At 49.0% G+C, this 26,993-nt stretch overlaps 1 protein-coding gene across 3 annotated transcripts in view; it reads right to left on the bottom strand.

Moving 5' to 3' along the window:
- The window catches only part of syt3 (synaptotagmin III), a 71,892-nt gene that overhangs the window by 30,630 nt on the left and 14,269 nt on the right, over positions 1-26,993 (bottom strand). For 2 of the 3 annotated variants that reach the window (XM_069909869.1, XM_069909870.1), the window contains exons 2-5: positions 23,441-24,192; positions 20,847-20,936; positions 9,499-9,886; positions 7,622-8,171 (exon numbers count right to left, since the gene is read on the bottom strand). In XM_069909869.1, the coding sequence (XP_069765970.1) occupies positions 7,622-8,171; positions 9,499-9,886; positions 20,847-20,936; positions 23,441-23,594 (1,182 nt within the window). In that variant the 5' untranslated portion in view covers positions 23,595-24,192. The remainder of the gene's footprint in view (positions 1-7,621; positions 8,172-9,498; positions 9,887-20,846; positions 20,937-23,440; positions 24,193-26,993) is intronic. The other variant, XM_069909871.1, reaches the window with a different exon arrangement.

The raw sequence follows: 26,993 nt of genomic DNA on the forward strand, positions 1-26,993 counted from the left end.
TTCTCCTAAATTCCAACGAGTAGAGGCCAAGAGCTGTCAAACGCACCTCATACGACAACCCTTTTGCTGCAATATATTGAAAATGATGGATAAATATTCAAAAGATTAAGTGACTGAGGCTGATGGGGAAGAATCTAGCATTGATCAGCCTTGATCATATTGAGGGGGAGGATTAAGGGGCCGAGTGGCCTACTCCTGCTCCCATTTACCTCTGTGCTCAAGGCCTCCTTGTGGAAATTTAACATCTACACCAGGGGTGGCCAACCTTTTGCATTCCATGTGTCAATTTTTTTCACACCCAAGTTCAACTCTTGTACCCCCATTCAATTCTTGTAAAAATGTTTAAATAAAGATATATTTTGCATGATATATTAATATAAAAACAAGATAAACATTTCTTACCTTAATGAAACTTTTGAGTCTGTTTTGATTTCGCCAAGCTTTTAATGCCAATCAAACGGCAAGGGATGGAGTGAGAGCTGATGGACAGACAGTGCGAGCCAATGACGAGGCAGGAAAAGGTGAATCCCACCAATCACGTGGCAGTGAGGGGGGCAGGGGGGAGAAAGATGGGCTTCAATCAGTGGGCGGGAGGGGTGCAGTGGGCAACGTGACCCAATGGCGAGGCAGTGCAGAGCGAAACCCTCCAATCAGGCAAGATGGAGCCGTGACTTCATTCTGCGCCACTTCTAATCGTGCACCATAGGTTGGCCACCCCGCTTTCTATGCTGATCCTTGGGATTCTCTGGTCCATAACCAAAGTGGAGGAGGAGCGTTTGGGGATGGGACTGAAAACCTGGAGGTGTTGAGTTAGGAGCACTCAGGACCCCTGAGCAAGTGGAGGAAAGAATGAACCTCCTCCAAAACCACCTTCTTCCTCACCAGTGGAAGAATTTGTGCATCCCACATTGGCCTCGACTACCGAGGAACTCTCAAAATCATCCAATGTCCAACCGAGGAAAATGGTCAGGGGGGGCACAGTTGGCATAGCGGTTAGTGCAATGCCTTTACAGTGCCAGCGACTGCGGCCAGGGTTCGAATCCCATGCTGTCTGTAAGGAGTTTGTACATTCTCCCCATGTCTGCGTGGGTTTCCTCAGGGTGCTCGGTTTCCTACCCCCCCCCTTCAAGAACATACAAGGGTTGTAAATCAATTGGACGGAATTGGCCAGAAAAGGACCTGTTACTGTGCTGTATGTCTAAAGGAACAAAATAATGGAGAGGAGTAAAACTTGAATGTCTGTAGACTTGTTTGGGCGCCTGCCCACACTTTGTTCATCTCTTGATGAAGGGCTCAAGCCCGAAACGTTGATCCTGTATCTTCACCATTTGACCTGCTGAGTTTCTCCAGCCTTGTGTTACTATTTTTATTGGAATAATGGAGAGAATGGTTCGGTGCTCTCCAAGATCCAGCATAGGCAGAATGGGCTGAAGAGCCTCCTTCCAACGCCACAGTTGAGACCCCTTCAGCAAGTAGATAGCTGAGAAAAAAAATCATGTTCCCTGCTGAAGCTGTGTCCAGCACAACTGGCAACCCGGACAGAAGAGTAGAGGACAGGCAGTATGTTCCTGAGCGCCCAGGGACACAGACTAATGACTGACAGCCACCTACAGTGGGAACTGTAAAGTGGCTCAAAAGATCACCCTCGGTTTGTCCACGCACCTGTGGCTAAACAATCGTCTCCGCCAATTGAAAAGAAAAACAACCATCAGTCCCTGACCGCAGCAGAACAGTGTCAGGAGAGCTATCTCATTACATGAGATAAAAGTCTGCTTCACTGGGGTGAGTAGATATTATGTGTCAGTATCATCCACTCACCAGCACCCCACCCTCCCCAATTCACACTCAATCAATGCTAACGAAAACAAATTGGGTCCAAACAGCACAAGCTCCTGTTTAACACCAATGAAGACCTGGGCCAGTTAGCACAGTGACTAGGGTTCAAATCTGGCGCTGTCGGCAAGGAGTTTGTACATTCTCCTCATTCATGAAGGTGCTCCGGTTTCCTCCCTCCTTTCAAAATGTACTTAGGGTGGAGGTCAATTGGGTGTAATTGGGCAGTACAGACTCGTGGGACAAAAGGGCCTGTTACTGTGGTGTATGTCTACATTTTAAATTTAATCAACATTCACTCAATCATTGGTTTCTTTCCCATCAATGCTGCTCAAACAACATTCACCCATTCATTGGGGTCTCCCCAATCAATGCTGCCCAATCATCATTCACCCATTCATTGGGGTCTCCCCAATCAATGCTGCCCAATCATCATTCACCCATTCATTGGGGTCTCCCCAATCAATGCTGCCCAATCATCATTCACCCATTCATTGGGGTCTCCCCAATCAATGCTGCCCAATCATCATTCACCCATTCATTGGGGTCTCCCCAATCAATGCTGCCCAATCATCATTCACCCATTCATTGGGGTCTCCCCAATCAATGCTGCCCAATCAACATTCACCCATTCATTGGGGTCTCCCCAATCAATGCTGCTCCAACAACATTCACCCATTCATTGGGGTCTCCCCAATCAATGCTGCTCCAACAACATTCACCCATTCATTGGGGTCTCCCCAATCAATGCTGCTCAAACAACATTCACCCATTCATTGGGGTCTCCCCAATCAATGCTGCTCAAACAAAATTCACCCATTCATTGGGGTCTCCCCAATCAATGCTGCTCAAACAACATTCACCCATTCATTGGGGTCTCCCCAATCAATGCTGCTCAAACAACATTCACCCATTCATTGGGGTCTCCCCAATCAATGCTGCTCAAACAACATTCACCCATTCATTGGGGTCTCCCCAATCAATGCTGCTCAAACAACATTCACCCATTCATTGGGGTCTCCCCAATCAATGCTGCTCAAACAACATTCACCCATTCATTGGGGTCTCCCCAATCAATGCTGCTCAAACAACATTCACCCATTCATTGGGGTCTCCCCAATCAATGCTGCTCAAACAACATTCACCCATTCATTGGGGTCTCCCCAATCAATGCTGCTCAAACAACATTCACCCATTCATTGGGGTCTCCCCAATCAATGCTGCCCAATCAACGTTCACCCATTCATTGGGGTCTCCCCAATCAATGCTGCCCACTCAGCACCAGCACCTGATCAAAGCCATCACCTGATAAATGCTATTGAGGATTATCCATGAGAATTGGGTTTGGTCCAATCTCTGTTGCTACCCAATCAATGCTAACGAGAGCTAGGACCTGCCACCTACCATGAGAATTCAAACATGTTAAGGAGGTCCAAGTTCAGCCCAATCAAAATTTGTGCCCATGCAATGCTGGTGAGCACCACCTGTGGTTTGAGATCCAATGGCCAAGCACTGGAAGAAAGACCAACATTCAGTAAATGTGCCCAGCCAGTGTTCTTGATGCCCTTTGAGAATGTAGCAGTGCAGAAAGGTGGCAGAGAACTTCCAGTGAAGAAACAGGCCTTCAGCCTAACCCAGTGGGTCTCAACCTTTTTCTTTCCACTCACACACCACCTGTGCCCTCGGTGCTCTGTGATTAGTAAGGGATTGCTTAAGGTGTGATGTGAGTGGAAAGAAAAAGTTTGAAAACCATTGTTTTAATTGTACCTAATTGACTCGTTATGTGCACGGTTTCATAACTCCAAAGGAACTGGGCCAATGACAATTTTTCTCAAGCCAAATATTTCAGTAACAATTGGGTACAGAACAGTGATTTTCAACCTTCCCTTCCCTCTCATATATCACCTTAAGCAATCCCTTACTAATGACAGAGCACCCATGGCATAGGGATTGCTTAAAGTGGGTTGTGAATGACAAGAAAAAGGTTGGGAACCACTGGCCTAATCACTGAATCTGGCTCCACACACCATTGGCCTTTCTCCCTCCGCTGTTTGCCCAGCTCCCTTTACAGTTTATTAAAGACTCTCACAAGTGCTCTACGAGGGAACACATTCCAATTCACATCATTGCTTGCACCCATCTTTGCTCGTTTTTGTAGTGAGCATTGTTTCCTCAGACTCAGTGCAAGCAGAGAGGGGGAGGAAAGAGGAAGAGGAGGGGGGAAAGGGAAGGGAGGGAGTGGGGGAAAGGAGAGGGAGGGAGGGGAAAGGAGAGGGAGGGAGGGGGAAAGGAGAGGGAGGGGGAAAGGAGAGGGAGGGAGGGGGAGGGAGGGAGGGGGAAAGGAGAGGGAGGGAGGGGGAGGGAGGGAGGGGGAAAGGAGAGGGAGGGAGGGAAGGGGAGAGGGAGGAAAGGGAGATAGGGAAGAGGGAGGAAAGGGGAGAGGAAGGGAGGGAAGGGAGGAAGTGAAGGGGAGAGAGAGAGGGCAGAAGGGGAGAGGTAGAGGGAGATGGAGAAGGGGAGAGGGAGGAAGTGAAGGGGAGATGAAGAGGGAGGAAGTTAAGGGGAGAGGGAGGAAGGGGAAGGTAAGGAGGCAGAGAAGGGAGGGAGGTGGAACGTAGGGAAAATGACAGATTAGAGGAGTGAAAGGGAGGAACAGTCTGGTCACACTAATTGAAACAGTTACATCTGTGTTGTTCGGTCTGCCCTGGCTGACAGCTGATCACTGGTCTGTCCATCCATGGCAGGGATTCTGCTCCAAACCATTTGCTAAACTCCCTTTCCTGTTACTTCCAAAAGCTGTCAACTCTCCCCTGTCTCATCACATGATGACGTCCAGGGCGATGGAATGAACCGTCCCTGGAACACTCAGTGGATGAGGGATGTTGAGCAAGATCTGCCAGGTGACAGTGACATCGGAATGAAATTTAATTTGACATTAAAATTAAATCAAACATTTCTTCTTCCATTATAACTGCAACATATTTTTTTTATCACTGCAGGGATAATTATTACTTTAGCACCCCAAATCTGTGACAAATCTACACAAGAAAGAGTTATTTTATGCTTCATTGTCTCAACATTCTCAAAATACCTTTTTAATGTAAATGTTGTTATGTAAACAAAAGTAGTATATTTAATTAAAGCAACTATTTTCCAAACATGGGTACCTTATGGTTGTACTGACATAACATAACCAGTTCTATTTTTTTCACCATGAATGAAAATTGGGAGAATATTTCTTTGACTCAGCCAATCAGTGGCTGAGATATTGCCTCGACTCAGCCACCCAATGAATGAGATATTGCCTCAACTCAGCCAACCAATGACAGAAACATTTCTTCAACTCAGCTTCCTCATCTCAACCAATCAGTGAAGAATACTGGGACCAGCGTAGACTCCAGAACTTGAAGACTCTAGAGAGTGTATATGCCAGAATTAGAAGCAAACACAATCTATTGGGGGGACTCCACAGGTTGAGCTGCATCTGCGGAGGCAGAAGGATGGTCAACGTTTCAGTTTAGCACCTTGCTTCAGCACCCAAAATGTCAACCATCCTTCTGCCTCCGCAGATGCTGCCTAGCCCATTGGAGATCTTCCAGCAATGTGTTCTACCCAAGGCTTTATCAGTTTTTATCTACCCTCATGAGGCCAGAAATATTGACGAGGATACTGGGAGAGAAACCCTCTTCAGACTGTGCCCATAACCAAGGAAAAGACAAAATCAATTCACATTTCTATGGAATGATTCCAAACCATCTCTGGGTGATTTGCCAGCCAGGAAAGTGATCACTAAGTGTGTCCACAGTTGCAATATAGCACATATGGGCACAGCAACCTTCCACAAACAACAAATTGACAATAACCTAGATCATGCTACTGTAGGAGCAGGAGTCAGGCTCGGCGTGATGGGAGGGAGGGGCATTCGCGGGCCATCCCCACCCCCCCATGTTATTGTGACCACCCCCCACACCCACCCGCAGCACTAACGTCGCTGGGGGAGAGGGGGGTTTGGACCGCACTGACGCCATCAGAGGGGGTGTCACCAAAATGAATCACATGGTTTCATCTCCACGTGCATTTGCCTGAAAGTGTGATGATGTGCTGGACAGAGGAGATTCATGGTAAGTATGGCACCCGCTCCCCTCCCCTCCGCTGAGTGAGTTCTATTTGCCATCCCCCACCCCACCGATTAGATCTCTCCTGATGTTGACTCTGGCAGGAGTCGGCCATCCGGCCCATCGAGCCTGCTCCGCCATTCAATGAGATCATGGCTGATCTGATGATCAGCTCAGCTCCACCGACTGCCCTTTTCCCCATATCCCGTAATTCCCCTACTTTGTAAAAATCTATCCAACCTGGTCTTAAATATATTCACTGAGGTCACCTCTACTGCTTCAAAGGGCAGTAAATTCCACAGATTCACTACTCTCTGGGAAAAGCAGTTCCTCCTCATCTCCGTCCTAAATCTATTACCCTGTATTTTGAGGCTGTGACGCCTAGTTTTGGTCTCCCCCCACCAATGGGAACAACTTACCTACCTCTATCTTATCTATGCCTTTAGATGTTTCAATAAGGACCCCTCTCATTCTTCCAACAAATGACTACATTTGGGCAGGACATTGGGGACATCACCCCTGCTTGTCTTTGAAAGGTTAGTTCCCACCACTTGAGAGGTAGGACAAATTCTGAAAGGCGGTTTCTTCGACAGAGTAGCACTCTCACCCATTCCTGGCTGAGAGGACCGGCCTACACTCGCAGCATCGGACCACCTTCTGACCCAGGCAGAGACCCGCGGAAAGTGGGGTAGGTCGAGGCCTCAATGCAAACTCTCACCAGTGTATTAGTGGTAAAACACAAAGGTCTGCAGACACGGTGGATGAAGAAATAAAACACTATGCAGGAGAAACTCAGCAGGTCAAACAGTGTCTTTTATACAGCAAAGGTAAAGATACAGAACCAACATTTTGGGTTTGAGCCCTACATCAGCATTTGATTTTCCATCTGGGCCCTCTCCCACCGGATAGCAGTAACATCTGCCCTTTTTCTACTGGCACCCCAGTTTATTGGCCATGCACTGTCCTGGGATAGGAAGCCCTTTGTGCTGTTTCCACTGGGCCACCTTTATCCAGGACACTGACTGCTTTTCCACTGAACACAACTCATCCCCAGGGATCAGGGTGTCAACCTTCGAATGGAATGGATGGAAGTTGTCCTTTTTCCACTGGTTTAATCGGCATGCCACCGGGGATATGAGTAGGGATAGAGGCCGTCAATCCCCGGCGTGATTTGACGCTGGCGTGCTGTTTTCCACTGGACCCCTAACCAATTAATTCCCCGTTAATTCCTGGGATAAGGTGCCAGTGGAAAAGGAGCTAGCCTACTCTCTGCTCTCCCTCTCTTCCCCATCCCTCTGACTTCTTTCCTTCAGTTCTCCACCCCTTTCATTCAGAGACACCCCCCTGTTTGCTGGTGTGCCCTCCTTCCCTTATCCACCTATTACCTCCTGCCTGTGCGACTGTGCTCCTCCCCCTGCCACCACCATTTTGTTTGAACGCCTGCCCACATTTTGCTCATACCTTTCATGCCCGAAACATTCGTTCTGTATCTTTACCTTTGCAACATAAACTACACAGTTTGATCTGCTGAGCTTCTCCAACACTGTTTTTTACCAGCATTAGTGGTGGACAGTGTGGAGGGAGTCCTCCATTTTGCCTGCGGGCCTGCAAAAAAAAGCTAAATTAAAGCTCCTGCCCCATCATCCCCCCCACCATTCCCCAAAACAACTCACTGAGGTGGCTTCCAGGATGTCCCGCCAGATGGTCGTGTCCTCAGAGAAGTCAGAGAACTCCAGCAGGTTGTCCAACACCACCTGGCCAATGAGGTCATGACGAGAGAAGCGGTCGAAGTCGTAGACACTAAAGTGCAGCTTGCGATTCTGGAGCTCGTTAAAGGGGACATTGAACTGAAAGGTTTCGTTGAAGATTGGGTTCAAGGTCTTGCGATGGACCTTGGTCTGAAACTTCTTCTTACGGTCGGGCAGCAGGTAAATCTTCACGTAAGGATCAGAGAATCCATTGGCATCTTTGGCGGGCAGGTCAAGGGCTTTCAGGATCTTGACCACCAGCTGCTCAGTGGTGTAGGTATAACGTAGCATGAAGTTAATCCGGCCGCAGTTGACCTTCTGGTGTTTCTTGGCCTCTGTGTCGATTGACCGCTGCTTGTACAGCTCGGGTTTGATCTGCCCGATGCTGGTCACCTGCTCCACTTTCTCTTCAGCCTGAGTTCCAAATTCCGGGCTGCTCAGCTGCTGTGGGATCGGCCTCGGGAGTGAGTTGAACCTGCAGGGGAAATTGAAATGTTACAGGTCCTGGCTTTGTGGAGCAGGCCACTGGCATCACTAGAGGGGTTGGGTGGGGGGGGGGGGGGGGGGTGCACCAGGTGACACCATCAAAGGGGCTGACACCAAAATGACTGTCTATAGAATTTTAGTGCAGTTTTTCAGCCATCCCACAGCACCCCCCCCCCATCCCACCTGCTCAGCGTCACCGTCACAACCCTAGACATACAAGGAACACACACTTAGTCCATGGGGTGGGAGGGGTGGCACCATGCATTACCACACTGGGAGACACCAACCCTAGTCTCGCCACTGATGCAGGCATTGGTAGTTGACCTTGTAACTGTCCGCGAGGGGTTTCAAGACCTCGGCACTACTCACTGGGCTTCTCACGGGCATCAGGAGAAAATGTCATGCCATTGCACACTTCCCCTTGCAAGGAGTGGTGCCATTCACCGGATGGGGTCACATTCCAGCAGAGAGTTGTTCCTGTGCCTCGTGCTCTGATGATCAGATGGATCCTCCAGGCACCAGCAGAACATGACCTAGCTTCAGTTCACCTCATATCAATAAATGGCCCGATTCTGCTCCTACATCTACACCCAGTGGCTGGAGGTGTGGGCAATGGACAGTGGACATGTGCAGCAGTGAGGAGGGGCAGAGTGGGAGATGTTGTGATGGAGAACGTCAGGGAAAGGAAGGGCTTGGTTGCCACGTGTGGGAAACATAGAACCTAACAGCACAGTACAGGCCCTTCGGTCCACCATGTTGTGCCGACCCATTATTACCACCAAAATAAAACTCAACCTTCCCTACCTCGTAACCTCTATTTTACTTTCATCCATATACCTGTCTGAGAGACTCTTAAATGCTGCTATTGTTCCAGCCTCCTCTACCACCCCTGGCAAGGCATTCCAGGCAGCCACATCTCTCTGCGTAATAAAACTTACCCTGCAACGCCTTTACTGCGCCAGCAATCGGGACTGGGGTTCGAGTCCCGGGCTGTCTGTAAGGAGTTTGTACGTTCTCCCGTGTCTGCATGGGTTTTCTCCGGGAGCTCCGGTTTCCTCCCACCGTTCAAAACGTACAGGGAGTGCAGTTAATGGGGTATAAATTGGGCAGCTACAGCTTCACAGGCCTCTTACCTTGCTGTATGTCTAAATTTAAATCCTCACTTTGTACAGATGTCCTCTGGTGTTTGCTACTCTCGCCCTGGGAAACTTATGCCTTACATATTCTTGTATCCCTCTATTAAGTCTCCTCTTATGCTTCTTTGTCCCAAAGCCCACTTCCCCCAGCCCAACATGCTGAACACGGAAGCTCCCCACCTTGTCGCCGGTGGAGGGGCAGAGACCTGTTGCTGGGAGTGCGCATTTGGGAGGCTGTTCTCCTTGCTCCCCGAGCTGGTGTCCACCGGGATATCGGGGGAGGTCTGGCTCAGCTTAATGCCAGACTCGGGATAGGACTCCAGGTCCAGGTAAGAACGTTCCGGCATCTCGGGCCCGCAGTCCACTCTCTCGACGGTGAGGTCAGTGAAGTGTGAGTGGTGGTGGTGGAGGTGCTGGTGTGGATGGTGCTGGGAGTCCCGGCGTTGTGGGTTCAGACCCTTGTCCCGCCATGGGATCCAGCACAGCTTCCAGGAGACAAAGAGGGAGACGCCAAGAAGCACGATGCCGCAGAAAGTGACGATCACGGAGAGCAGACTGACCGAGATATCTAAGGGGTGGGAAGCGCAAGAGTTAGCATCAAGGTATTGGGCCAACAAGATATATTATACAGTAGTCCCCCCCATTCATGTTCCAAGACCCCCAGCGGATGTCTGACATTCCAACCCTATATACACTATGTTTTTTTCAAATACATACATACCTATGATCAAGTTTAAGTCGAGAACTTTCACCTTTTCACCTAAAAGAAGCACTTTTTGGCTTCTCTTTGGCATATCCGACTTGCCAGCTTTGGGGCCATTGATAGTGTAGTTGATTTAAGATGATCTGCCCCTTCTGTGGTGGTGGAAAGGAAAATGCCTTCCATTGGCGGACCACGGTTGACTGAAACTGCAGAAAGTGAAACCACGGATGGGGGGAGATGCATTTGGATGTATGGCCCTTTATATCTGATCCATGTCATAGAATCTAACCAGCCAACTCCCTGCCTCTCCTAACTTCATTCACCTCTATCTATCGATGTGTGGTGGAAAGTGGGCAGACCGGCTGCATCACGGTCTGGTATTGGGGCGACACCAATACCCCTGAGTGTAAACCGTTGCAATAGGTAGTGGACACCGCCCAGGACATCACAGGCAAAACCCTTCCCACTCAGAGAACATCTGCGGGGAGCGCTGCCGTCGGAGAGCAGCGGCAATCGTCAAGGATCCACCCCTCCAGGCACACGTTCTGTTCTCGCTGCTGCCATCAGGAAAGAGGTATTGGTGCCACAAGTCTTGAACCACCAGGTTCAGGAATAACTGCTCCCCCTCCACCATCAGACTCCTCAACGACAAACTCAATCAGGGACTTCTGCATGTAATTGATTTTTTTCTCTCTATTGCACAGTCAGTTTATTTACATTTCTTTATTTGTTTTACATGTGTACGTAGAGTACAGTTTTTTTGCATTACCAATATGGTAATTCTGCCTCGCCTGCAGAAAAAAAGAATTTCAGGGTTGTATATACTATGACAATAAATCTGAACCTGAAATCTCTATCAGATCTCCCTCAGTCTCCAACACTCAACAAGCCAAGTCTGCCCAAACTCTCCAGATTCCCTTGACCAGTGGTTTTCAAACTTTTTCTTTCCACTCACATTCCACCTTAAGTAATCCCTGTGCACTCGGTGCTCTGTGGTCAGTAAGGGATTGCTTAAGGTGGGATGTGGGTGGGAAGGGAAAGTTGAGAATCACTGCTCTGGACCCAATTGTTACTGAAATATTTGCCGAGAAAAATTGTCATTGGCCCATTCCCTTTGGAGTTCTGCAACCCTGCACATAACGAGTCAATGAGGGACGATTAAACCAGTGGTTTTTTCAAACATTTTTTTTCCACCCAATCTCGCGGACAGAGCCGAGGTGCTCTCAGTCTGCGCCCAGTCACTCCAATATAAAGGAATCTTAGTCCTAACCCAGTGTAGCTGCAACAAGCTAGGTTAGTGCATCTGTACATCGTACTCATGTCCATGACAATAATCCAATTGCTCTATACTTCTGTACTCTCCTCCCTATGTACATGGATTATTGTAACACTGTTCCCAACACTGGCACTTTAGTTATTTACTTTTGCACTGCTTGCTGTGTGGGTTGACTTGCCTGGATAGCTTGTTTAATGAAACTATTTTAAAAGTGCATCTTGGAGCATTTGACAGTGAAAACACTTACTCCTGTGGACGCTGTAGGGCCTGCTGAGTCTCTCCAGCTATTTTGTGTATTTACTACAATTTCGGTGTCTGCAGACGTTCTTGTTTCACCCCAGACTATACCGGGACTGTACTCACTGAAAGTCAGAAGAATGTGGGGGATCTGAGAAACGTATAAAATGATGAAAGAAATAGATAAAGTGTAAGCCATGGGGTGGGGTTGTTTCCACTGGCAGGCAACACTGGAACTAGGGCATGGATTCGGGGAGTAGATTTAGGATGGAGATGAGGAGGAACGGCTTCTTTCCAGAGACTGGTGAATCTGTGGAATTCTCTGCCAAAGGAATCAGTAGAGACTACCTCATTCAATGACCTTAAGACACAAATAACCAAACTTCATCTGCATGGTATCAGTCCATCCCTTTGTAATTGGAATTTGGACTAACAGACCTCAATCTGTTAAGCTGGGAAATATTTTATCTTCCATTCTTACCTTGAATACTCCAAGGTTGTGTGTTGAGACCCCCTTTTGCATACCCTCTTTACCTCCGACTGCGTTCCTATCTACAGTACACATTTAATAATCAAGTTCGCAGATGACGCCATAGCACTAGGCCTGATTCAAGGGCACACTGAAACGGCCTATAGGGATGAGGTTCAGCACCTGGCCTTGTGGTATGCCAGTAACAACTTGACAGTCAACACTGGGAAGACCAAGGAGATCATGGTGGACTTCAGGCGTGCCAGAAGCCACGCTCTCACGACCCGACTTACATCAATGGAGTTGGCGGTGGAGGGTTTACCGAGCTTTAAATTCCTTGGCGTCCATAATCTCTGAAGATCTCACTTGGTCCCCGAACTCTTTCAATTTTGATTAAAAGGGCACACCTGGGCCTTTATGTTTTTTTTGAGGAAGATCTGCCTCTGTTGGATCTCTACAGATGCTCAATTGGGACCGTGCTGACAGATAGTATTTCGGTGTGGAACGGGAATTGTACTGCACCAGATCGCGAGGTGCTCCTGCGGGGAGTGAAAACTGCCCAATGGATTATTGGCATCCCATTGCCTACCATCGAAAAAATCTGTAGGGAATGATGCCTGAGCAGGGCGAGGAACGCCATCAAAGATGCATCACACCCAAATCATGGATCATTCACTCTTCTCCCATGGGGAGATGCTACAGGAGCCTTCCCTCTCACACCTGTAGAATCAAGAAGAGCTTCTCTTATGAAAGTGTGACTGAATCCCGGTGCTGAATGGCCCTGCACTCACATTGTAAAATCAGTACTTTTTAGCAGTTTGTTGTAGAATAGTGTTGCTGTTGGCTTTAATTGCACATGCCTTATTGCAATGTATACAGCACTTTTTAAATAACTTTTGGTTAGATGCTGGTTGTATTTCATCGGCCGGTTTACTGGTACAATGGCAATGAAGTGAATCTAATCTAATTTTGGTATTGTAGAGGAATTGAGGGCAGCTTGGAACAGAGAGTAAGTCCACGGCCAAATCAGCCATGATCTTATTGGATGGTGTAGCAGGCTCGATGGGCCAAATGGCCTCCTTCTGCTCCTATTTATGTTTGGTGTTTATACTTACTGGGTTTATCTTCAGCATCTCCGGCAGTTTGCTTCGCGATTTTTCCTTCAGCTTTTTAACTCTAAAAGAGAGCCATCCAGATTTATTAGTCTCTCCACGTAACCAGTTCTAATGAGCATCCTTTGGACCATCTCCAAGACCTTGGGCATTCTATCATTACTACTTTCCTGTAAATCGTTCTCCAAGCAAATATCTTGGGTGTGAACTCTTTATGACTGCAATGTACCCATCCCCTTGAGGAAGCCTGTATCTTCTACATCCAGGGCTCTGACACAGCCGTTATGAGGCAAGATTACACAGGCAATAGGAAAACCTTCTCTATAGATGGTGACGACAGATTTGCTCGGCAGTAAATTACCCATAAATCTAAATAGTTTGCCCAAGCTTTTAGGCTGTGTAATAGAACCTAATTTGGTAATTAAAACACTGGTTTGTGCCTTTCAGTAAGGCATGCTACTAAATAATATATAAAATTGCTAATAAATAATAAATTGAACCACACACCTTTAATATTATCTGAGACTTGGTGGTTTCTGAAGTTGCCGCAATCAAAGGCAAGCTGTCAGCCCTGAACGTATTGCTGAGAAATGCAGTCTCAGCCCAACAGCCAGGGTGGCCTGACCTCTGCTTCCAGCCGGAAGTAGACCGCAAAGACCATTCATGCAAAAAAATGTGGGTGACCTTAAGGCCCGCCCAAGCCAGAAGCCTTTTACCTGGGCACTGAGGCTTTAACACGCAGCGCTGAGTTGGGATGCCGGCAGCCTGTTGGTAAACCTGGAACCTTTCAGCCCACACTGCTCAATCATCCTACAACCCCCCCCCCACCCCCCTCCCCGGAACGTTTTGAAAGGTGGGAAGAAACCAGAGCCCCCAGAAGAAGCCCATGAGGTCACAGGGAGAACGTACAAACTCCTTACAGACAGCGCTGGAATCGAACCCTGGTTGCTGGCGCTGTAACGGCACTTACCGCTACTCCAACCGTGCTGCATTCTCCACCAAACCACTACTGGGTTGTAAGCATTCCAATCTAATCGCTTCTTGCTGTAGAATGCTAAAGGCCTCCTTTACGACAGGCTGAGCATTAGAGTGTTTCAGGGGTCTCCTTTCCAGCAGCTCGCAAGGTCTTTGGTGGAGGAGAGGAGGAGGAGGATTCGGAGTCCAGGCTTATCTCAGAAGCTAAGCAGGCTGAGGCCTGGTCAGTCCTTGGAGGGGAGACCACTCAGGAACACCAGGTGCTGTAGGTTTCTGTGAGGGGCACCGGACAAAGTGTCATTCTAAATGGAACTTTTACCTTTATTGTGTGTGGTGGAGGGGAGGGGGGGGGGGGGTTGGTGGAGCTGAGAGAATGTGGGGAAGTGGGAGATAGGATCAGAGGATAGAATCACCTGGCAAAGCACTGGAGGAATGGAGGGAGTTGGGGTGTAAAAGCGGTTGGTGGAACCACCCCAGGTCATGCACATTTCTTCAGACAGAAACCTCTAGCACAAGGTGCTCTATGCTCCCCAAGGAAGGGAATCATCCCACACAATCCCCCCCTGACATTGAAACTGTGCTGGGATCACAACACTCTCTGATATCAGGGGTTCCCTGTTCAAATTTCCTGAGACGTACAAAGCTGTCCAGGAATGGATGTTATTCTGATCCACTCCTGAAGATTCTTCTGCTTATTGCCAAGAATTTGGAATTGAGTTTGCGCGCATAGGTTTGATGCAGCAAAAAGAGGGGGAGGAGGGGGAACGGAGGTGGCTGAGGGTGGCATTGCAGTGGGTCGAGGCTTTAGTTGCACCAGCTCTTCAGTGCACAGTGGCATCCTGCCACTGGAACTGAGCACACCAGCCTGCATAATAAACAGCTCACATCGAGGGAAAGCTGTCTAGCACTGTAATTACACTGAGACTGCACTCTGCAGAGACTGCACGGCATTAGAATCACTGATTACTTACAATGGAGAGAGCCACCTTGACTTCACTGCCTTGGGTCTCAGGGATTCTTAGAGAGGCAATAATCAGGCTTGAGATGAGAATACTGTGCGGCAAACTGTGCTGGAGTGTCTAACTGATATGACAGTCAGCAAATCATGAGTGTGTGTTTGTGTGTGTGCACATGTGCATGTGTGTGTGTGAAAGAGTGTGTGGGTATATGTATGTGTGTGAGTGTGTGCATGTATGTATGTGAGAGTGTGTGTATATGAGAGTGTATATGTGTGTGTGTGAGAGTATGTGTGTGTGAAAGAGAGTGTGTGTGAGAAAGGGTGTGTGTATATGTGTGTGAGTGTGTGAGTGTGTAAGAGAGTGTGTGTGTTTATGTGAGATAGTGTGTGTGTGTGTGTGTGTGTGTGTGTGTGTGTGTGTGTGTGTGTGTGTGTGTGTGTGTGTGTGTGTGTGGGCGTGCGCGCGCGTATCTATCTATGTGCTCCAGAAAGAAGGTGCCTTGTTTGGATCAGGAGGGAATGGAGCCTTTCTTGTGAGGAATGTGAGTTGGATCGGAGAGCCCTTCTCCACCCCACAGCAGTGGTGGGTTTCCAGCCGGCTGGCCAAGTGAGAACGCTGGACAGGAGACCTCCCTCCTCCATGGCATCTCCCAGACACCAGCCTTCATCCAGGAACGGTGGCTGTGTTATACAGGCAGAAGCTGTGTTACACAAACCATACACCGAGCTCAACTCTCAGGAGATTCCAGAGATTATTGAAGATCCAGGTCCAACCTGAGAGAGCTACAAGATCTAGCCAACTGCAAGCACTGGTATGTTGACCAAACCCTCATTAGGGTTAACCCTAGCCCTAGCAACACTCCAGAATAATAAAAGAAATGTTAACTAAGTGGCTGGCAAGCAAGTAAGATGGTGAGATGGCCACGATCACCCTTGATTGATCTCGACAGAAGGATGCCAGAGATTGGCTGGTTACTCAGTGGCAGGGCGCACACTCACCTCTGTAACTCTGGTAAAATAACATCCTCTCTCACTCAGGAATACACACCTTTAGGGAGCTCAGTCCAACTGGATGAATCGATGAAAGGAACACAATACAATTAAATCCCTTGTATCCGATAACCTGAAGGGATTGGTGGATGCCAGTTAAGTGAATGTTCTGGTTGCTTGAGATTGCATGCTGCGCGATTGGCAAACTAACCAATGGGACGTCAATTTTAAACTTTTGGGGTTTTTTTGCCTATTTATTTTACGTAAATTATTTTTGCCAGATGCTTAAGGATGCCTGTTGCTTGATTTCCAGATAACAGGGATTGATGGAAGGGTGAGAAATGGGGAACGGGGAACAGAGAGGACAGGTCTGGAGTAAAACATGAAAATATGCAAACACTGTGGTTGAAGAAAAAACACAATGCTGGAGAAACTCAGCAGGTCCAACAGGGTCCTTTAGGCAGCAAAAGTAAAAAATACAGAACTGACGTTTTGGGCTTGAGCCCAAGGGGTGGGAAAATGTCGGCAGGCGTCCGAACAAAAGGGTAAGGGGGAGGGGAGGTCACAAAGGCAGGAGGTGAGAGGTGGAGAAGGGAGGGAGGGGACAGCAGCAAGCAAGGGGAGGAGGGATGGCTTGGCGAAGGGAGGGAGGAGAACTGGAAATGGGAAGGGAAGCGGGAAGAGGAGAGCAGGTTAGTGGAAAGCAGAAAAGTCAATGTTAATGGCATCTGACTGGAGAGTTCCCAGACGGAAAAATCAGGTGTTGTTCCTCCAATTTACAGGCGGTCTTAGTGGGACAAGACATGAGGCCACGGACAGACATGTGAGCGTGGGAGTGTGGCGCAAAACTGAAATGTTTGCCCATTGGGAGGTGCGGACTGAGCGAGGGTGCTCAGCGAAGCGATCTTCTGATCAGCATCCAGTCCTTCTGATGGATGCCACTTTTCCGAGGGAAAAATGGGGATAGAATCAATTCCAGTCCAGATGATTCTTTTTAAATAAAAGCAACGCTGTATGCAGGGAGCTTCTCAGCAGGGCCCCACTGTATCTTGGAAACCACCTTCATCCTAGAAGTGCCTTACAGCAATGGACAATCACCAGGTAATCATCCACCACTCAATCTGAATTCCATCCGTGTTTCGGGAAAGAGAGCCTTGGCTATCTACCAAGAGAACTGCCAATTAAATCTCCAAGTCCCATCCTTGCCACATGTCCATTACATAATATACAGAATCTCATAACATACACCATTAGCTTAATGATTTTTAACTGAGGCAAATTTTGCTGGCCTTGGGAAAATTCCAGACATGCATATAAGGCTGGCCTCTTACAGAAAACAAGGAAGGCAGATGCAGAATGAATTTTAATTTTTTTTTCCCCAAGACAGGGCCAAATTCCAGCTGTGTGGATCATGTGGAGATGAGAGTTGGAGGGTTGTTCTGCCATCCGAGCTCCCTTGGTGGGGAGATGAAGGTTCGGAAAACTGTCAGAGCTGTGGACTTTACTGGGAGGTGTTAGGTGGAACCCCTGCCCAGAGGACATCCTGCCTTGTAAATCAATTGCAACAAGTTAAGGTTGGCGTCTGTTGTAAAGATGTGTACAGAGTGCCTGTGGCTCGCAGTTAGCAAAGCTACCAGTGTTATGTAACGTGAGATGTTTTATAACCAACAGCCCTTGGATCAGTATTACAAATCTGGGCTCAACTTTACTCCAGCTGTCTGGTAGAATCACAATTTGTTGGCCTGGTGGTCAGCGATTGGGTCCGGACCTAACTGTCTGTCAGGAGCTTGTGCATTCTCCCCGTGTCTGCGTGGGTTTTCTCTGGGGCTCCAGTTTCCTCCCACCGTTCATAAACATACTGTGTAGGTTAATGGGTGTAGTTTGGGCAGCATGTAAGGCCGAATTGGCCTGTTACAGTGCTATACAGCATGTCCTAGCCTACCCTGATAACAGGCTGTGATATGATATGGGACCAGGAGCTATATGGTACAGAGGTTCTCCACCTGATCATCTCAGTGGGAGGGAGGATATTTTCCTTGATTGTAGGGTCATGGATCTATACAGTAGTGAACCAAGCCCAGGAAAACAATTGTCCAGGCTGACCAAATTGGCTACTTGAGCTACTCCTATCTGAGGGAGGGGGTGCGGGGGGTCACCTACTGCATCTTTTGCTCCCATTGTAGTCTCCTCGATATTGGAGGGACCAGGCACTGACTGGGCGAGCACTTCGTTGAGCACCTCGGCTCTGTCCGCCACAATAGCTTGGATCTCCCAGTGGCCACCCATTTCAATTCCTGTCCCATTCCCATGCTGACATGACATTCCATGGTCTCATGCCCTGCCAGACTGAGACCACCTGTAATTTGGAGGAACAGTACCTCATCTTCCATCTGGGCTCCCTCCAACCGGATGGCATTAACATCGACTTCTTCGGTTTCCATTAAGAAACCCCCCCACCCCCCGCCCTTCCACTTTCTCATCTCCTTCCCTCTAGTTCTGTCCCTCTTTTTCTCTCTCTCTCCCCCCTCTGTTCCCTTTCACAAAATCAATTCTCACCTCTTCTTATCATCTTTCCGGGTGGCACAGTTGGCACAGTGGTTTGCACAACGTTGTTACACTGCCAGCGATCAGGACCCAGGGTTCGAATCCCATGCTCTCTGTAAGGAGTTTGTACGATCTCCCCATACCTCTGTGGGTTTCCACCGGGGGCTCCAGTTTCCTCCCACCGTTCAAAACATATCGGAGGTTAATTGGTTGGCATGAGCTTGAGGGCCGAAATAGCTTGTGACTATGCTGTCCATTTAAATTTATATATCCAATGAACATATTTTGGCTGTCAGTCTGGTCTCCTCCCCTTTCCATTTTTTCCCCTTAATCTCTCATCTTTCATTAAGATTTTTGCCTGATTTTTGATGAAGGGCTCAGGCCCGAAATGTCTGAAATTAATCTTTACCTCCTATGGACACTGTGAGACCAGCTGAGTTCCTCCAACATTTCTGTATTGACTCTTATCTGCCATTGTCCCACATCCCTCTAAACTTTCCTACCAGTCTAAATGTCTTTTAAACATGGTAACCATCCCTTCCTCCACCACTTCCTCTGGCAGACTGTGGTGCTACACCGCCGGCCTACTGCAGGGGGCAACCTCTGCACCTGCAGGAGTGTATTGCCGGCCTACTGCAGGGGACAACCTCTGTACCTGCAGGAGTGTACCGCCAGCCTACTGCAGGGGGCAACCTCTGTACATGCAGGAGTGTACCGCTGGCCTACTGCAGGGGACAACCTCTGTGTCTGCAGGAGTGTACTGCCAGCCTACTGCAGGGGACAACCTCTGTGCCTGCAGGAGTGTACTGCCAGCCTACTGCAGGGGGCAACCTCTGTACATGCAGGAGTGTACTGCTGGCCTACTGCAGGGGACAACCTCTGTGCCTGCAGGAGTGTACTGTCAGCCTACTGCAGGGGACAACCTCTGTGCCTGCAGGAGTGTACTGTCAGCCTACTGCAGGGGACAACCTCTGTGCCTGCAGGAGTGTACTGTCAGCCTACTGCAGGGGACAACCTCTGTACCTGCAGGAGTGTACTGCCAGCCTACTGCAGGGGGCAACCTCTGTACATGCAGGAGTGTACCGCTGGCCTACTGCAGGGGACAACCTCTGTGTCTGCAGGAGTGTACTGCCAGCCTACTGCAGGGGACAACCTCTGTGCCTGCAGGAGTGTACTGCCAGCCTACTGCAGGGGGCAACCTCTGTACATGCAGGAGTGTACTGCTGGCCTACTGCAGGGGACAACCTCTGTGCCTGCAGGAGTGTACTGTCAGCCTACTGCAGGGGACAACCTCTGTGCCTGCAGGAGTGTACTGTCAGCCTACTGCAGGGGACAACCTCTGTACCTGCAGGAGTGTACCGCTGGCCTACTGCAGAGGACAACCTCTGTGCCTGCAAGAGTGTACCGCTGGCCTACTGCAGGGGACAACCTCTGTGCCTGCAGGAGTGTACTGCCAGCCTACTGCAGGGGGAAACCTCTGTGCCTGAATGAGTATACTGCCGGCCTACTGCAGGGGACAACCTCTGTTCCTGCAGGAGTGTACCGCCGGCCTACTGCAGGGGACAACCTCTGTACATGCAGGAGTGTAAGGGGACAGGACAACACCTGGCCAGCTGTCAATCAGTCGGCCTGAAGGGATCAAGCCCCACCCAGTCAGATGTCAATCACCCTCCGGGATATAAACCTGTGCCGGCCTCCCGAGGCCTCACACAGAGTTGCTGCAGCCACAGCCAGCCTGGCTCTGTGGAGGTTTTTGTGGATTAAAGCCTGTTGTACAGTCTTTATCTTTGTGTGTGTCTGATTCTGGCTAACAGTGCACCACACAACTCATTCCAGACACATCACCCTCTGTGTGACGTGTCCCCTTTTCCCCTCTCATGCTAATTCTTCAGTAGAGCGCACCTTATCTACACCTTTCATCCTTCCCTCTCCAATCACAGAGCCATCGTCCCCTTCCCCCTTGTTTGCTACTGTGCCCTCACTCCCTTATCCTCCTATTACCTCCTGCCTCTGGGACCGTGCTCCTTGCCCAACCCCTCCGTCCCACTATTTTGTTTGGGTGCCTGTCTACATTTTGCTCAGACCTTGATGAAGGCCTCAAGCCCAAAACGTTGGTTATCTTTGCTACGTAAAGCATACTGTTTGACATGCTGAGTTTCTCCAGCATCGTCTCTTTACACCATTCGTCATGTAAATGGGGCCATCACATCACACAGCAAGAAGAACAATGGCCTCAAACACCAGAGACCTGGATTCAAACTGACCTCCAATGCTGTGGGTGGAGTTTGCACATGATCCCGTGGGTTCCCCTTTCCTCCCGCATCCCAAAGTCATACGGGTCGATGGGTTAATGCCTGTGGGTGAGGGGGGGTGTGGTTGATAGAAGTGAGGGGAGAATAAACGGAGATCAGTGAGAACATTCAGGGTTGATGCAGGGAGTGACCGATGGGCAGAAGGGCCTATTTCTATCCTGTGTATCTCCATGACTCCATCACGGGAAGTTCATGAAATAACACGAGTGGGAAGGTTCACAAGCAAACACAGGTAGATTCAGCAAGCACTGAAATGTCTTCTGCCCTCGGTTGTTTGGATATACATCACGGTAACAGGCACTTTTGACCTAATTGCACCCAATTGACCTACAGCCCCCGGAACGTTTTTTTTTTGAACGGCGGGAGAAAACCAGAGCACCCGGAGGAAACCCACACAAACACAGGGAGAACGCACAAACTCCTGACAGACAGCGCGGGATTCAAACCCCGGTCCTGATCGCTGGCGCTGAGAAGACATTGCACTAACCGCTACACTGACCCTAATGCCTCATTTGACCTCCTCTTCTTGCTCAGAGGAAAGAGAGACAATGTGGATTTGTTACAGGAATTGGTAGCTCCAAGACCTGAAGCAACAACAGGGAATCCACCAGGGGAATTTAAATACAATTAATTCAGTCGAATTTGAATATGAAGACAGAAATTAGCAATCTGAAAACCAACAGATAGATACTAGTCTGACTGTTTTATTGCAGAAAAAGAATTACATCCTTTTTCGGACTGTCCTAGTTCTTGGTTCATCCTGAAATGGTCCACTAACCCACTTCTCAGTACAAAGAAGAGCAGGGACCAAGGTGAGATAACATTTCTTTCCACAAAAGATAATAACTTTTTGGAATCCTCTACTCTGTGGACTTGATCCTAGGGTATATTTGCTCGGAAATCTAGGGGCTCTACAGGAGTGTAAGATGGGTGCAGAGAAGGCAGTGAATCAATCATGATTTTAATTGATAGGTACAGCAGTCTGAAGAGTTTCTTATACCCTTAGACCCTGTGACCCTCTCTCCAACAGAGGGACTAGACGCAGATTGGGAGATCGCTTCGCTGAGCACCTTCGCTCTGTCCGCATCAGCGGCAAGGATCTCCCAGCATCCATTTCAATTCTGGTCCCACTCCCAACCTGACATCTCTGTCCACAGCCTCACGTCAAACCAAGACCACCTGTAAACTGGGGGAGCCAACACCTTATTTTCTGTCTGGGCACTCACGGCATTAACGTTGACCTCTCCTGCTTCTGCCAGCCTATTCAATTCCCTGCCCCTCTGCCTTCTTTCCTCCAGCTCTCCATTCCCTTCCCTCTCCATTCACAGAGGCAGCCCACCTCCCCCCTCCCCATTCACTGCTGTGCCCTCTCTCCCTTACCCACCTATTATCTCCTACCTGTGGGACCGTGCTCTTCCCCCTAGCCCTTCCCCCCTGAACCCCCCAACCTTTTGCTCATCCATTCAGAGAAGAAATTCCTCCCAGTCTCAGTCAGAAATGGGTGACCCATTTTATGGAAACAAAGCCCCCCCCCCACCTCCAAGTTCCAGAGGCGATCCTCTCAGCATCGCTTCATTCTCTCTCTCTCTTCCCTTCCCCTCCATCTGCCTTCCTTGTCCTCTATCATAACTCCTTTGCTCTTCCCCCTTTTCCCTCCGTAACTTCTAGCAAAGATTCTCTGTCTGTTATGCACCTTTATCTTTGCACTGTCTGACCTGCTGAGTTTTCCAGCCTTGCATTTTTACTTCAATCTCGGCGTCTGCAAACTTCTGTGTTTTACCCCTGTTTCTTAGCCGTGACGCTCAGAAGGGGATTGGGTATCTTCTTCTAAAGCAGTCCCTTGGAGTTGAGGGGGGGATTGCCTCCATGGAGTTGAAGATGTGTCCGTCATGCTGTATGATTCTATGACCAGGGGGTACTGCTGCCTCTCCATGTATCATTGTCAAATACCAGTTTCCCGAAGGAGGGAGGTCCTGGTCCAAACGAAGGTAAGTTCTGCCCCCTGTCCTGCCACACTATGAGCATAAGGATACACAGATATCTACAACTTTGAAGGGTTGAACAGAGTAAACAAGGAGGGCTTATTGCTTTTAGCAGATAAAACATACATAAATTGAGACTAATGGGTAGAGGAGATGAGGAAGGATTTTCCTCTGAGTCTGACAGAGATGTGGGCTTGCTGTCTGACAGAATGGTGGACTTGGAAACCCATCGTGTTTAAGCAGTTGTGGAAAATGCGTTCAACAGCTGGTGATCTGCCTGATCTGGGCTGGGAGGTTGGGGTGGACTGAATTCATTCATATGACTAGCACAGAACGATGGGCTGAATGGTTTCCTCCCTCCCTCCTGGGTTTTCTATGACTCCGTGCTGCACTCTGACACACTAACCAGATGCACACACACGTGCCCAGCCCCCCCTCCTCAACCCAGCCCCCACCCAGTTGCTCTTCCTCCCCTCCCTCACCCTCCTGAGAAGGAGGGGCAGGGCCACGGCCCGATGGGCCAGGTGGCAGGATGTCATGCGAGAGCGGCCAGGTGGCCATTACCTGTCTCGATGTGGCGTGTGCGGTCTCGATCACGCAGGAGGTAGGAGAACTCGATGCACTTCTCGTTGTTGTGGTTCCCCCGGACACTAAAGCACAGCTCGTTGACCAGCGCCAGCGCGTTCCTGCACAGCTCGTCCTCCCCATCACCTGACATCTTGTCCCAGCATCGCCCCTGCCACGGGCGGCACGCGTGGAGGTGAAGGCAGGAGGCTCCGACGTTGAGCGGCGTCTGCTCTGGGTCTGCCTCCAGCGAGCCCTAACTAAAATGTGGACCTCCTCTGGTAAATCTCAGCCCTCGATCTGCAGTGGCTGATCTGCGAGCTTCAGCGGGAGGAGTCGGTCAGGAGGTCATTCGCACTCTGCTCCTTCCTGAGTCAGAGATCGCGATCCTGGAGAGCGGGTGGGGGTCGGGTCAGGAGCCTCTGGTTACCCTGCAGACACGGGGATCCTGCTTGCTGTGGATGAGCTCCGCCAAGACCTTTCTCATGACCTTGTCGAAGCATGAACGATGGCAAATATTCAGGGGAATTAAACCCCGCTGCCGATCTTACTCCACCTCTCCAGGGAAAGAGCGTGGACATTGAGCGCTGTTCAGTGAACAAGAGGCATCGATAATTCCGAGATCTCTGGCAAGACTCCCTCTGATTTCTTTTCCCATTGATTTCCAGTGGAAGCAGCAAAGTGTTTAAAGGAATGACACATCTCTCTCACAGTTAAAAGTCATCCTGAAGGTGGGCCCTCTGTTTTCCAATCTGCAAGGCAACGTGAAACTCAATGAGGAACAGTGTAAAGGGAAGTACCTTGCTCATTGGCTGCTCTGTTGTCATATAACACCCCAGCTCCCAAATATATCTCAGCCCACCTACACACAGCTCTAATGCAAAAGGTTCAAAAGTAGCAAGTCAGGCAAGGCCAAATTCCTGAGCTGTTGTCACAGGACGGGGCTTGATATCACTGAGGTGGGGAGGAAGGATTCTTCAGAGAGCCCCTGGAAACTCCCTCTGGGATTCGTCATGGCATTAACCCTTTTCCCAAATCTCTCTTTCCTCTGCCCTTTACCATTCTTTTCACCCCTCCTTCCCCAACACCTCACTCTCTGTCATTTTCTTCCACTTGTGTGTCCCCCCTCCCCACCATTCTCCCTCCCCCACCCTATCTCCTTTTCTCTCGCTGCCTCCCTTTCCCCCTCGCGCTCTCTCTCCCTCCCCCCCCCCCCCACCCTCTCCCTCCCTCCCATCGGAACACAAACAGGGACCATTTTGCTCCTAGCACCTGCGCCACCTTTCACTCAGACGGTGGCTGATAAAATGTTGGGCCCCCCTTGCACTTCCCTGCCTGTGGCTGCCATCCTCACCCACAACACTCCAAAGAGCTCCCCCCTTGAACATATTCCACAACTGTCTGGGATAGAGGACTCCAAAAACATCACCACCTTCAGAGAAGAAATTCCTCCCAGTCTCGTTCAGAAATGGGTGACCCATTTTATGGAAGCAAGGCCCTCCTCCTCTTCCCCCCCCCCCCCCCCGGCCCCGAGTTCCAGAGGCGGTCCTCTCAGCATTGCCTCATTCTCTCTCTCTCTCTTCCCTTCCTCTCCGTCTGCCTTCCTTGTCCTCTATCATAACTCCTTTGCTCTTGCCCCCTTTTCTCTCCCTAACTTCTGGCAAAGATTATCCGTCTGTTACGTCTCTTCCTTGGATGCTATTAACCCTTTCTTTGCATATCCAGAGAGCTCCTGTAAGTAATACCCATTCCTCATCCATTCTCTCATCTCTCCCTTGAGAATTCCAAAGGTATTCAGATCAGTAATGAGCTTTTCGTTTTTATTTTATTTCTTGCTCTCAGTGTTAAGACAAAGCACATCAATCACTATGAATGATGATGGGCTCTCACAGACCCCTGGTACATTGGAACTGGAGCTCTCTCTGGATAGATGATGAGATAGCCATAATGAGCAATTCCTTCCCTATTAACCTGATTCCTGTTTTAAATGATCAAGTGTCTCCCTGCACATTAACCCTTTCCCTATACAGATTTATCAGAGATTTAGCACAACCCAGCCTCGGATAGCATTCATTTCTGAGCTAGAGGATTAGGGTTCACACTCCAGATTTGACACCTTAATTGTGGCAGAGAAATAATTGAATTTAATCCTGATTATGATGCATTTTTGAGGTCAGCAATGATAGGACATAGAGAGTGAAGGTGGGACCCACTGTGGAGCTTGATGTTCAAGTCCATAGACCCCCTGGCAGAGTCAGCTCGATAGATAGAACATTACAGAATCAGCCCTTCTCGTCCGTGCCAAACCATTTTTATTTGTCAAGTTGCACTGAACTGCACCCTGTCCATCACCCTCCAATTCGTGTACCTGTTCAAATTCTTAAATGTCAAAACTGAGCTGGCAGCTCGTTCCACACCCCCATGGGGGGAGGGGGGATCTCATTGAAACATTTTGGATTGGAAAATAAGTCTTACGAGGCAAGGTTATCTAGCAGTGCTTGGACTTTTTGGAGCGCAGAAAAGTGAGAGGAAATTTAATAGAGGCCTACAAGATTCTGAGAGGAATAGATAGGGTGGGCGGTCAGCACCTTTTTCCCCAGGGAAACAAGCAGGCCTGAGCCTGCTTAGCTTCTGAGATCGACAAACTCAGGCGCATTCAGGTTATTAGGCTTCGAGAGGGGATCTTATAGAAAGGCACAGATAAGATAAAGGTAGGTTAGTGTTTTTTCATGTGGTGGGGGAGACTAGAACTAGGGGACAAAGCCTCAGGCTTCAAGGTAATAGATTTAGGATGGAGGTAAGGAGGATTCCCAAAGAGTGGTGAATCTGCGGAATTCACTGCCCATTGAAGCAGTGGAGTAAATATATTTTCGACAATGTTGGACAGATTTTTACATAGTAGGGGAATTAATGGATATGGGGAAAAGGGGGGTCGGTGGAGATGAGCCTATTGTCAGATCAGCCATCATCTCATTGAATGGCGGATCAGGCTCTTACTTCTTATGTTCTTAAATTCCACAAATCCATTCCGCACCCCTTCAGAATAGAATCCAGGCTCATTAACTCCCATCCATTCTCTTGCCCTCTATTCCAGGTCGATGTAAATGTCAGCTCTGCCAAAGAGTGGTATTCTTCAACCTTTGGTCTCCAGGGATCTGTGGGTTTGTTTAACGTAGTCGGCAGTAAGGAATACTTAAGGTGGTCCATGAGGTTGGGGGGGTGGAAGAAAAGGTTAAGGGCCACTGCCTTAAAGGAGAGAACACAAGGGTGAGCAGGCATTCCAGTGCAGAGGGAAGGAGCGCTAAAGTGCCTACTACGTTATCCTTTGGATGAGGCTTTAAACCAATGGTTTTCAAACTGCCCCCCTACATGCACATTCCACCTTATGCAATCCCTAGTGCAGTGGTTCTCAAACTCTTTCTTTCCACTCACATCCCACTTTAAGTAATCCCTATGCCATCAGGGCTCTGTGACTACTAAGGTATTGATTAAGGTGGGATGTGAGCGGAAAGGGAAGGTTGAGAACCGCTGCTCTAGACCCAAATATTTTGCT

This window comes from Narcine bancroftii, chromosome 13 (assembly GCF_036971445.1).
Source record: "Narcine bancroftii isolate sNarBan1 chromosome 13, sNarBan1.hap1, whole genome shotgun sequence".
Classification (NCBI taxonomy): Eukaryota; Metazoa; Chordata; class Chondrichthyes; order Torpediniformes; family Narcinidae; genus Narcine; species Narcine bancroftii.